At 37.3% G+C, this 11,987-nt stretch overlaps 4 protein-coding genes across 6 annotated transcripts; all 4 read right to left on the bottom strand.

Moving 5' to 3' along the window:
• Positions 1-256: 256 nt before the first annotated feature.
• Positions 257-993, bottom strand: LOC107178390 (protein SRC2-like). Its single transcript, XM_015533519.1, has 2 exons — positions 833-993; positions 257-569 (listed from the first exon to the last, which is right to left on the bottom strand). Exons 1-2 carry the CDS (start codon positions 991-993, stop codon positions 257-259), a joined length of 474 nt encoding a protein of 157 aa, XP_015389005.1.
• A 3,143-nt stretch (positions 994-4,136) lies between these two features.
• LOC102623594 (uncharacterized) lies at positions 4,137-5,039 on the bottom strand. Its single transcript, XM_006489042.4, has one exon. The coding sequence runs from the start codon at positions 4,956-4,958 to the stop codon at positions 4,395-4,397; it is 564 nt and encodes a 187-aa protein (XP_006489105.1). The 5' UTR covers positions 4,959-5,039; the 3' UTR covers positions 4,137-4,394.
• Positions 5,040-7,628: 2,589 nt separating this feature from the next.
• LOC102623294 (glutathione S-transferase F13-like) lies at positions 7,629-9,220 on the bottom strand. 2 transcript variants are annotated; one of them, XR_003067120.2, is made up of 2 exons: positions 8,690-9,220; positions 7,629-8,109 (listed from the first exon to the last, which is right to left on the bottom strand). XR_003067120.2 is itself a non-coding variant. In XM_052440099.1 (2 exons), the coding sequence occupies exons 1-2, from the start codon at positions 8,786-8,788 to the stop codon at positions 7,687-7,689; spliced, it is 450 nt and encodes a 149-aa protein (XP_052296059.1). In that variant the 5' UTR covers positions 8,789-9,203; the 3' UTR covers positions 7,629-7,686. The 2 variants fall into 2 exon arrangements, 1 of the variants encoding a protein (XP_052296059.1); XM_052440099.1 differs by having other exon boundaries at positions 8,762-9,203.
• A 1,452-nt stretch (positions 9,221-10,672) lies between these two features.
• LOC102622800 (protein SRC2-like) lies at positions 10,673-11,919 on the bottom strand. Of its 2 annotated transcripts, XM_052437637.1 has the most exons (2): positions 11,143-11,919; positions 10,673-11,112 (listed from the first exon to the last, which is right to left on the bottom strand). In XM_052437637.1, exons 1-2 carry the CDS (start codon positions 11,813-11,815, stop codon positions 10,934-10,936), a joined length of 852 nt encoding a protein of 283 aa, XP_052293597.1. In that variant the 5' UTR covers positions 11,816-11,919; the 3' UTR covers positions 10,673-10,933. The 2 variants fall into 2 exon arrangements, with proteins under 2 accessions (XP_052293597.1, XP_052293591.1); XM_052437631.1 differs by having other exon boundaries at positions 10,673-11,916.
• Between the last annotated feature and the right edge of the window lie 68 nt (positions 11,920-11,987).

The following is an 11,987-nucleotide window of genomic DNA, read 5'->3' as shown; positions in this document are numbered from 1 at the left end:
AATGGTGATTTGTGTGAGAGAGGAAAGTAAAAGAGGAAAGCCTCCGTGAGGAGATAAGGCTTGGATTTCACTCTGCACGCACCATTTCTTTATTCAAATTTTTTTTTTTTAATGTTTTAACGAGCGAGAGGAACGAGAGGCGAAACGGCAGCAATTGCTGCTGTTTCTCTCGTCATTCTCTCGTTCCTCTCGCTCCCTAGCACTACTCTAACAATAATAATAAACCTATCTTAAAAAAACTAGTAGAAAATAAAATTCACAAATCAAAATCTCCTCCAAAATCTCCACCATCATAATCAGCAACATCAGAGACAATATCTCCGATCAAAAGCCCACCAAGCATCCCTCCAAGCAACCCAGCTTCCAGACCCCCATTACTCTTCTTCAGTGGCTTCACAGGCGGGTACCTGGAACCCGGCTGCTGCGGAAGCGGGTACCCGTGTCCATGTTGTGGCGGGGGAGGCAGGTACTCGTATCCCGGAGGCGGTGGTGGGTACACATCATAGACGCCGCTCCTTGAGGCGGTGGCGGCCGGTAACCGTACCCTGCCAGAGGCGGCGGATGATAAACTGTTAAGATAGTGCTTATTATGATAATTAATAAGCAGATTATTTTTGTTTGTTTGTTAGATGTGCTGATGTGTGAAGTTGCTGAGTCAGCATGTTAGTTAAAAGGTTGTTAAGAACGTTTTTCTTGCTAAGCTTAGATTTAGCTTACATACTCAACGTGTGCGCAACATTCTGGATCTTAGTATATAAATGATTGTAATCAGAAAGTACTGAATATACAGAACAGCTATTCATTCTTCATTACTCTCTCAACTTTCTTAAACATTTTCTCTCTGTTTCTTGCATTTTCTTGAAGTCCAAGCACTTCAGATTTAACTTGATAGTCGAACGTGAGGTGCGTTTTCAGTTCACTGAACTTGTACGAGAAGTGTAACTCGCCCTTGGGATTTCCCGACGACGAGCGGACTTGGGTAATCAACTTCATCGATTTGGCGTCTCTCTCTCTCTCTCTCGAGGAGGAGGAGGAGGAGGAGGAGGAGGAGGAATCCAAGAGCTCCTTGATTGGGACGATTACTTCGCCGAGTAAGCCGTCGCTTTTGATCTTGAAATTGAGAGTGAGGCGATTCTGCTGGGCCAAGGACTCGTTGAAGGTGAACTGAATGGGGAAATTCCACGTCGGGTTTGATCCGCCGGATCGGTCCACATGCGTCTTGACTTCCTGTTTCTCGATGGTGTGGTCGCCCGAGATCGAAACGACGGCGTACACGCCCATCTTGGAGATGAAGTGGACGTCTTTGAGGTCTTTTGCGGAGATCACCTTGAGCTCTAAGAGGCCATAACTGCTGAGACTTCTGAGAGAATTGAAAATTTTTCAAAGATCAGTTTCCTGTGAATTGAGGAAATTAGCGGCGGCAATGGTACGATGCGGTGTATTTATATTGTCAGTGCGAAACTACCCTTCGGACTTTGGAAATAACAGGGAAATCAGTGCGAATCTACCCTTCGGACTTTGGAAATAACAGGGAAAGCAACCAAGTCCGGGTCAACGCATTAGGTTCGGAACTGTGCTTCCGCGGACAACATAATAACCTCTGGATCCATCAATTGTTCATATTTTTTCAAATGACGAAATATTTTTCTATTTGTGTGAAATAGATCCTTTTTTTTTTACTAATTAACCGCGGTTAGTAAATTCTTTAGATTTTTCTCAAGTTGTGTGGAATAGTCTATCGTTCGACTGTAGGATAACGAATCGTATAGCATTCTCTGTTAACTTGCTTAGGGTACAATTACAAAACTAGTTTAACTTAATTATGTGTAATTGGGATGTGTGTTTTGTTTTGCAAGATTTTGGTACTAATTAAGTTTTAATGTTTGCGGTGGTGCAGAGTGTGGCAGATCTAAGGCATTCAATTTCGTACACAACACTAGAACTGGAACAGACTAGGCTAGCAGTTCAAGAGGAGCTCAAAAAGAGGAGTTAGTTCATCTCAAAGATCTGTTGAGTAAAGTCATCAGAGAAAGAGATGCTGCTCATGAGAAATGCCAAAGACTTCTCTATGAGAAGCTTTGCTTCAACAGCAGCAGCAGCAACAAGCAGCTGCTCCTTTGTCAGGAATTCCTTTTGCCGAAACAAGAAATTGAATCGTATGACATTCGCTGTGGAATCAAGTACCCTATTCCACCAAATTCTGAAAACGTCCAAGCAAAATTGGAAGTCAAAACTAAATCTGAAGTAGCTGTAATCTTAAATCATGCTTTATTATTTTTGTGGGTCTTAGCTTGCTATTGTACGGCACGTACCTTCTCTTGCAAGAGCAGGGCACCTGCCTTCCCATCGTAAATCATAAGAAATTGTCAACATCACACCAATAGCACGCGGTAGGAGCTTTGATATTACTTTTCTATCATAGAATTTCTAGAACTAAAATTTAAATTAAATAATTAAATGAAAAATGTAAAAGAAATTTCAAAACGCAAGCTTTTTCCTTTTGATTAGAGCAATTACGCTGACATCAGTCTTAAACTTTAATCTGCTAAGTGTACATTAAATTCCTAATAAAAATCATACCTGCCTAAATCCAATCCTCAGAGTTTGATGGGCACATATCCTAATGAGTTCTTCAAGTCGGCCACAATTTCATGGCATCTCATCAAAAGGCTCAACGCTTGATCAGAGATGTCTATGCTCTGGCTGCTGCTGCAGGTGGCATCGCGACAGTTTTCCGAGGCCTCAGGTTGAACCTTTTTTGAGGTCTTTGCATTGGTGTTGATAGTCTCACAGGAAGATGGGCAACCATTCATGTGATTATTGATCATGCTCTTCGCTGCAATCTGCTCTGTGCTTGTATTTTCCTGCCCACCCGACATAAATTTGACACGGGGTGTCTCACTATGAACAATGGTAGCCTCATCATCCAGATGCTTCTTCAGACGTGATTTTGGCTGGACACTTGGGTGTGGTTTTGTTGATTCACCAGTGGTCATATGCTTCTTCACCCGTGGAGTTAAGAACCATATAACAAAGCATAAAGTGAGAGTTAAGAACCGATCATGTCATGCGACAGTAGCTGCTGGTAGAGAGACATGGATTTGATGAAACTGATCATGTACACAAGGGTTGCTAAAGATGATGTAGCATGGTAAAATATATTTAGCCATTAACAATTAAGATTTGATTAATCTTAAAACCAGAATGTCATCAAAGTTACCAACAGACATAGACCTCTCCTCCAATTAGGCCTCAAATATATATACGCTGCTGAGAATTATACTAAAAGCTTTTGGCAGCCCGTTCTGGAAGATGTGGCAAAATGGTAAAAGATCATTCAGTAAAAGATGGACGGTGATGGGAAGTAGGCGTGGTCCAATAAAAGCTGATCATTCAGATGATCAGCGTAAAAGCTATTCATTAGCAATCCTCTCTTTTTATTGGAAATAACTTAAAGAGTAGATGACCATTCAGTAAGTGAAGATCATTCTAGAAGTTAAAATAAGTTTGTTAATAATGCAACGTTAGTGGTCAAAGATTGTCAAGGGACCTAAGTGACAAAGAAAATTAAGATCAGTTATTGATTGATTGTGCAACACTACTGTAATTTGCCTTTTCTGAAGTGGGTTGCGAATTTTTACCCATTTGGCAAAGCTGTGAGCATAGTATGCTGGTGAATCAACAAAACCAAGAGAGGATGGACGGTGATGGAAGTGGGCGTGGTCCTTGCAGCTTAGTAAACCTTAGGTCTAATGTATTCATTCCCAGAAGCCCATGGAAGAACCTCGTGATCAGTAGTAGCTCTTCATTTTTTAAGACCAAGTTCAATAGTTCATTATGGTTCCAGAAACCAAAACACTGAAATAAGACGACTTAATATAACTCTATAACCAATACAATCCTCTTTAGAACTGAAAAAGTTCCTCCCAAAACTACAGAAAACTTTCTGCCAAACCCCCAAAAGACCCAACTGAAGACATCCCTAAAGCTGGTAACTCTTTAACTCGTATCAAATAAAAAGTCCCATATGCGATTTAAATCAGATCACCATCTCATGCTTACAACAATTGGGATAAATTGACAGTGAATAATCATATCAAAGCCACAATCCATCAAGTAAAAATTCAAGGACACAATTTCACGAAACTCAAAACTCTTATAGCTGAAAGCTCACAAATTGTGCCAATCATTAAAAATGCAACCCCAATTCAATATAGCATGCTTAAAAACAAACATACATAAAATACAAAATTCATTATAATTTTTTAGCAACAAAATTTATAAGAATCCCACATAATTAAACCTCATAAAATTAAACCCACTTACAAATTCTCTCAAAATTTCCGAAACAAACAAACACCAACCCATTTCTCGAAACACCCTAAATTTTTCCTTCAAAGCTCATCCTCCATTCTCAAATACTCTCCAATATCTGACTGATGCAGTACCACAATCCCATTGGGATCAAGCTTCCGGCAATCCTGCGTGCTCTTCGCTGCCACGCCAAACCCTAATGGCACATCACACATCGAATACACAACCACCCCGTCACCCGGGGCGATACTATCTGTTATCCTCCCCAAACCGCCTTTCAAAACGTGGTTGCCGTACAAAAACGACATTTCCGATGTGGGTTTTATCCACACTTTGTGCCGCGCATTCGCCGCGACGAGACTCAGCGCCTGTATCGTCAAATGGAACTTGCCGCCATGCGTGAACTTGCCGATGCAGGTTCCCAAAGAGACCAACTTGGGTCTTGCGATGTTGGTGGCGCGCTTCACTAATGACTCGCTGACGTAGTAGACGCGGTTCTTGTGGAGACGGAAACAGTATCGGCCCGGATTCGGGTCCGGTCCTTCGTGGGATGGGTTTTCGACTATGTTTTTGAGATTGTTGCCGGTGAATTTGAAGAGCTTCTCGAAAACCGCCGTCGTTTCGGCCTCGTCCAGTGGTCGCATCTTTGCGAGATTTCGGAATCTGTTCGTATGAAGCCGCGTATTGGCTAGGGTTTTAGAGCGGTTTAATTTGGTATTTTCCTTTTAACGCTGATGGCTATTATTTAAAATAAAAATTGAGGCAAATTCAGATTTGGGCCGGGTGAAATTGCTGGATATTGAAGATTAAAGCCCAAAGAGAAACCATGATGTGTTATCTACTACGAGTGGTCCTATTTGATCCCTCATTTTATTTTTACTAACCTCCACCACCTATTTTTATCATAATGTCCGTTTTATCCTTATGTGAAATTACTTTAAAAGATGAATAGCTTTTAAATACACACATGACAATTAAGTTGCAGTATTATCTAATTTAGATAATTTAATGTTATAAACTCTAATTTTTTTAACTTGTTAAACAGATATCTCTACTTAAATATTTTATACTCATGTAAATAACTTGCAGGACGTAATAGAGGAAGGTGAAGAAGTAAGTTTAAAGTTTTTATGTCTCAATTTTTATACTCGATTTTATAATAAGCATTTAAGCTTATACGTTATTCGGAAACTACAATTTTATCAAAGGATCAAAATCAAGATAAATTTATGGCTACAGCTTTATTATCTCAAGGCAAATCCATTCATTCCCTGCCCCCACAAATTTCAATATATAGCTCTAATTGGATACAAGTCAGCAAAATTTCAACCAAAAACCCCACAACTGAACCACCTGCACTGATGATAAATTTTTTGTGAGAGGCATGATACAATGAGAAAGAGAAAGATTGTTAGAGTTTGATATTCTTTTTATGCAGGTTTTGTAAGTTTATATGGTGGGGTGTGTGGAAAAATGATAAAAATTATAATAAAGAATAAAATGGAGATCAAATGAGATGTATTGAGAGATTAAGATTATCTTAAAATTTTCAATTGAATTAAGAAGTGGGGGTTAGTAAAATAAAATGAGAGGGTCAAATATCACAACTCATCTTATAGGATTTTAGTGAATTATTGAATTTTGAGAGACCGACAAAAGCCCAAACATGGGTCAAGAATTATGAGCTATTGGATAAATATTCTACTTTAAAGTTAAGAATAAATGATCTCCCTAAGTTACATGCATGTAACTTAGCATTAGTCAAGAATAAATATTAACATTTATACATCATGATAGGATTTTCAAACTCATCCAACTCTTCTAAACTTTTAAATATATAATGTAACATTCGTATTAATAAGAGTAAGAAGTTGATTTGTTTATTTTTATTTTCTTATTTAATCACCATGGATGGTGAAGTTAAGTTTTGATTAAAAAAAATTGTATCATGAAATAATCTTGATCCATGCATCACATTACTAATGGACTCTAGTGCAATATTGGTAAGCCACAATTGTTAAGGGTTTGATAGTTTTTTTATTTGAAATCTTCATTTTAATTATTTTTAGACATTTAGAGTTATAATTTATGTCTGATTATAAGAAATTTAGGTGTGAATAAAAAATGTTAAATATTCTAACTTTTACCTAAATGACAAAACATATGAATTAAACTTTAATATTTTCTCTCGTTAATACTTCTATTAAATACATTTGTTTCCTACTATATAAATTACCCTTTGATTATTTTTTTTATTTATCCATTTTTCATTGTTGTGTGCATATTCAACTATCCATTTTTTTTATTGCAAATGAGAATTTTACATATAATAGGACTTTAGATGAGAATGTTTTATAATATTTTTCTTTCCAATAGATTTAGAATATTATTTAATATATTAATTTTAGTTCAAATGATTAAACAATTCTTAGTTGGCTTACGTAATTAACAACAAAAAATATCATATAATATACTAAAAGTACATTATAAATGTCATAGACATTAATATAAAAAATACATTTGTTAGATATATTTTTATTTTTCAAGCTTTGTTAAGGTACATATCATCAAATTTATTTGAGTAATCAAATAATTTATTTATAACTTATCATGTGTTTAATAAATAAATATAAATATTGTTAATACTTAGGAGGCTATCATATTTCGGATGTTTTCTTTTTAAAAAATAAACAATAACACTTATATTCAAAGTTTGAAAAAAAGAGAAACAAACTTGTCATTCTCACACACACACACAAAGACTTATTCAGATTTAAGTGAAATTCAAACTCATTTAAATTTCAAATTAAGAAAAAAAAAAAAACAAACGCTTCGTAAGTAAATTGGTCATGCTAATTCCTCCATTCAATATCACGAAACAATGTGGACATGCGCGTAGTTAACGTATTCTATCTAGGCAAATGCTATGTTACAATTAATGTAACATACACACTCAACAACAACCACACAAATTGTGTGGGGCTCCCTTCTATCTAAAACTAAAGCTATCATTTTTACAAGCTCGAGTTATTTACAAAATATAAACTTTTACCTTGTTGTTATAAATTCAACACGGAAATGCTAGGAGCCGTGTTCAAAGTCCGCGTATAAATGTTCGCACTAACGAAGATAAGACCGAATATTGAAATTCAAAAGATCTTTCCTTGAATTCAAGAAACTGTGTGGGTATTAAGACTTGAGAATGCAAAAGGTTCAACTATTAACCGTTGCAAGAGAGCAGACTTCAAATAAAAATCATAAAACAGACAAAGCAAATTTCAGATGCGTCCATGCTACATAAACACCACTGTTCAAAGCAACCCTTTTTTGATCTCTTTGACACTGATATGAATGAATCTCAATGAGGCAGATTCAAGCCTTCTGCAACTTTAACAGTTGCATGCCAGAAGCAATGTCATTCCACCAAGCATTAGCACACGGCCGGGGGGTTACCGCTGCGGCTTTTGGGGTTCTCATGAAGTAGACAAGACATGGTATGTACTGCATATCAGCCATTGTGCAATCATCACCAGCAAGATATTTGGATTTAGACAATCTTTCTTCACACACATCAAGCACTTTACCGAGCTTCTCCATTTCAGCTTCTGTTATTTTCTCATCAGGAACTAACCCTCTTAATGGATGCAATATCAATTGGCGAATTATTGATCTTATTGGACCATCGAATTGGTGCATTTCTATAATTGCGGACTCTTTTGAGGCAACTAGACCGCAGCAGATCGGTTCCTCTTTCCCTGTACTTGCATGCCAAGTACTTGCAAATGGCCCTTGATTCTGCAAATAAAAGTGAATTAGTAATCAATAAATATGTTTAAAGCTATTTGCAAGTTAATAAGATTTTCCTCCCGAAAGAAAAACAAAAACAAAAGATAAATAAATGGGGTGTGGTGGCTAGGTTCTACTCTTTTATCCTGTTTATATAACATGCTAGTTGATTTAAATGCTAACATCTCTTGGGTTGGCACAAAAATTTTGGATTTGAACCAAAACTTACATGATACAAAAAACAAACAAAAGGTCATTGGGCTAGAACTCAGCTGGCCATTAATTTTTTTGAGGTTAATACAACATATTTAGATTCAAATCCCACTTAATATAAAATCTCTTAGAATAATAGGTGATCTAATAATAGGAGAGATCAATTGTACTTGAACTTGTTCATCTGAGGTAAAACTTCTTAAGATAATAAAAGTAATCATCCGTGTTTAAACTCTACTTACAGAAATGAAAAAAAAAAAGTTTTTGTTGATCCCATTATGATTAAAAAAAAATAACAAAGAGTGTATCGCCGCCGTCCTCCATTGCAAGCATGAGCCCAAATGGCTATAAAGAAAATGAAACAATACAAAATTACCTTAGAATTGTGGAAGTACTTATGGTAAATAAGAGAAAAATGAAAAAAAAAAATGCTTCAGTGGGTCTTTACATTCAGAGATAAATAAGGTTGGTGCATATGGGCACCGTTAACAATATCAACTGGCGGAAGCTCATATTCATCAATGTCTTTCTCATAGGCAGAGCAGCACTCGTGCTGTGCAGCTGGATGATGCCGTGCTATGAACTTTAACTGCCATTGCTTTTGAGCTAAGCAATAGGAGAAAGTAATGGCAAAAAAAGGAAGGGAAGATGCTGCTTGAGCTTTAAAGCTTGAGGTTTTGATGAGTTAAATAGACAAGTGGAAATCAACAGCTTGTGGGTTGTTTTATATAATCTATGTCCTGCATATGTTGGTTCTGTCAAGTTGTAGACAAAAGTTTTTGGTTTATATGAAAGGGATCCTAAAACAGAATATGAATGAGAATGAGATCCAAGTAAATTTCACGTGTGGCACATTCACAGATGTTGGAAGAGTCTGGTTTCGCACAATGTCAGCAAGAAAATTCATTTTACAAGAATCCATCGGTTGCCGAGGGTCGTCACTTTTGCTGACATAATTCTCAACGTTAATTTTTTTTTCCGGCTACTGTTTATTGCCTTTTCTGTATTCGTTTACAAAGAAAGCATCATTGTCACTTCGAGGAGGAGTTGACACAAAAAGAATTCAAACAAAATATGGTGGCTGATGAAACCCCATGACCCCTTTAGAATAATTGCTTTAAACTTGAAGCAACTTTAAAAATTGTCCGCAATTTAATTAAGTTAAAAGTGCAAAAGCAAAATATTCTTATCGTTCGACATTTTATTCTTTAGATGCAAAAACAAATTTTGCAGAAAGTAACAAAGTAAGTAAAACTCAAAATTCTATTGAAGGTGCATTTGAGATTAATGTTGGACTGCTGTAATTTAAGTTATTACATTAAAGTGTTTGGTAAATATAGTTTGGAAGCTGCGTTGATATAATTTTTTACTAGTATAATAGAAAACATATTATATCTTTAATAATTTTGTCAAAATCATTATTTAAAATTTACATTCACTACTTGTTATTAATTTTTGTTTCATAATTATAGTTTTTTTTATAACAACTGTAATTTAAAAGTTATATCACCTAAATTCCAATTAGGACCTAAGAGAACATAAAATACAAAAAATAAAAATTCCCAAAAATCTCCTCCACCAAAATTGAGTAGCAGCAAAAATAATATCTTATCAAAAAACCCAAAACATTCCTCCAAACAACTTTAAACTTCAAGCAACTTTAAAAATTATCCGCAATTTAATTAAGTTCAAAGTGCAAAAGCACAATATTCTCATCGTTCCACATTTTATTCACTAGCTTTTTCAAGAATTAACAAAGTAAAACGCAAAATCCTACTAAGAGAATATAAGATATAAAAAGTGAAAATCCCCAAAATCTCCTCCATTAGCATAAAAGATAATATCTTAAAAACCTCAAACATTCTTCCGCGCAAACCCAGCTCCAAACCCCATTCCCCATGTTATTCCTTAATATTGTAATCATTCTCTCATACGCATTCGTGTCAAAAAATTAAAACATTCTAACTATAGATGAAATTTTGCGGCTTAGGCTCCCAAACCAAAACCAAACCTTAACTTAGTGACATCCAACGGATAATCTCACTTGAGGTTCATTCACATACAACACTTTTCAAGAGCCTAGTTTGGTTTGCCTCAATGGTAGCAAGAAATTTTAGAGACAAGATTGAACAAGCACCCATCATTTAATCCTAAGTGCTATAGCTAAGTTACTAACATTGCCATTTTTATTCATGTGGGTAGAGAACAAAAAGAATTCAGAGGCCCAAGCGAAAGCAACAATATCACTTCAAGAAGGATCCCAACAACGGCCATAACAGCACCCCATGGCCCCTTCAGAATAGTGAAGTAATAAACTTGACAGCTGCTTTAAAAATTTCCCATTTATGTAGTACATAGATCACAAAATTTGAGTGTACATAAACATTAAATCGCTCATTTTCATTGACAACCATTAAAGTGCAAAGCAAAATATTCTATATGTACATTCCACATTTTATTCTTAATGTACGTAAGAAAAAGCTAATATATATAACAAAGAGAAAAGCAAAATCCAAAATAACTAAGTCTAAATACCATATGGCATTTAAAAAAAAGAAAGAGGAGTCAAAATACCGTAATAATAATAATAAACTATCTAAAAAAAAGTAGAAGATAAAATTCAAAAATCAAAATCTCCTCCGAAGTCTCCATCATAATCAGCAGCATCAGAGACAATATCTCCGATTAAAAGCCCACCAAGCATTCCGCCAAGCAATCCAGTTCCAAATCCCAGTCCCCCATTACTCTTCTTCTGTGGCTTCACAGGCGGGTACCCGTATCCCTGTTGTGGCGGTGGAGGCGGGTACCCGTATCCCTGTTGTGGTGCAGGCGGGTACCCGTATCCCTGTTGTGGCGGTGGAGGCGGGTACCCGTATCCCGGTTGTTGCGGTGGGTATGCACCATTCGGCGCCGCTCCTTGAGGGGGTTGCGGTGGGTAACCGTACCCTGCCTGAGGCGGCGGGGGGTAAGCGTAAGGCACAGAGCTCGATCCGGCTGCCATAGGCGCCGGATAAGCAGTCACGGGCTCGCCGGCCTTGGCGTGCGTTTTCCCGACGGTGGGTTCACTGAACTTGTACGAGAAGTGTAACTCGCCCTTGGGTTTTCCCGACGACGAGCGGACTTGGTAAGTAACGAACTTCATCGATTTGGCGTCTCCCGAGGAGGAGGAGGAGGAGGAGGAGGAATCCAAGAGCTCCTTGATCGGGACGATTACTTCGCCGACGGTTTTATCGCCGAGTAAGCCGTCGCTCTTGATCTTGAAATCGAGCGTGAGGCGATTCTGCTGGGCCAAGGACTCGTTGAAGGTGAACTTAATCGGGAAATTCCACGTGGGGTTTGAACCGCCGGATCGGTCCACGTGCGTCTTGACTTTCTGTTTCTTGATGGTGTGGTCGCCCGAGATCGAAACGACGGCGTACACGTCCATCTTGGAGATGAAGTGGACGTCTTTGAGGTGTTTTGCGGAGATCACGTTGAGATCTAAAGTTCTGTAAGAGGCCATAATTGCTAATAACTTTTGAGAGAACTGAAGATTTTTCAAAAGATCGCTTTCTGCGGATTGAGAAAATTAGCGGAGGCTATAACACGATGCGGTGTATTTATACCGTCAATGCGGACTTATCCTCCGGCCTTTGTAAAATACCAAGGAAAAGCAACAAAGTCCGCGTCAACGC

This window comes from Citrus sinensis, chromosome 1 (assembly GCF_022201045.2).
Source record: "Citrus sinensis cultivar Valencia sweet orange chromosome 1, DVS_A1.0, whole genome shotgun sequence".
Lineage (NCBI taxonomy): Eukaryota > Viridiplantae > Streptophyta > Magnoliopsida > Sapindales > Rutaceae > Citrus > Citrus sinensis.
This window is presented reverse-complemented; position numbering and strand designations above follow the sequence as displayed.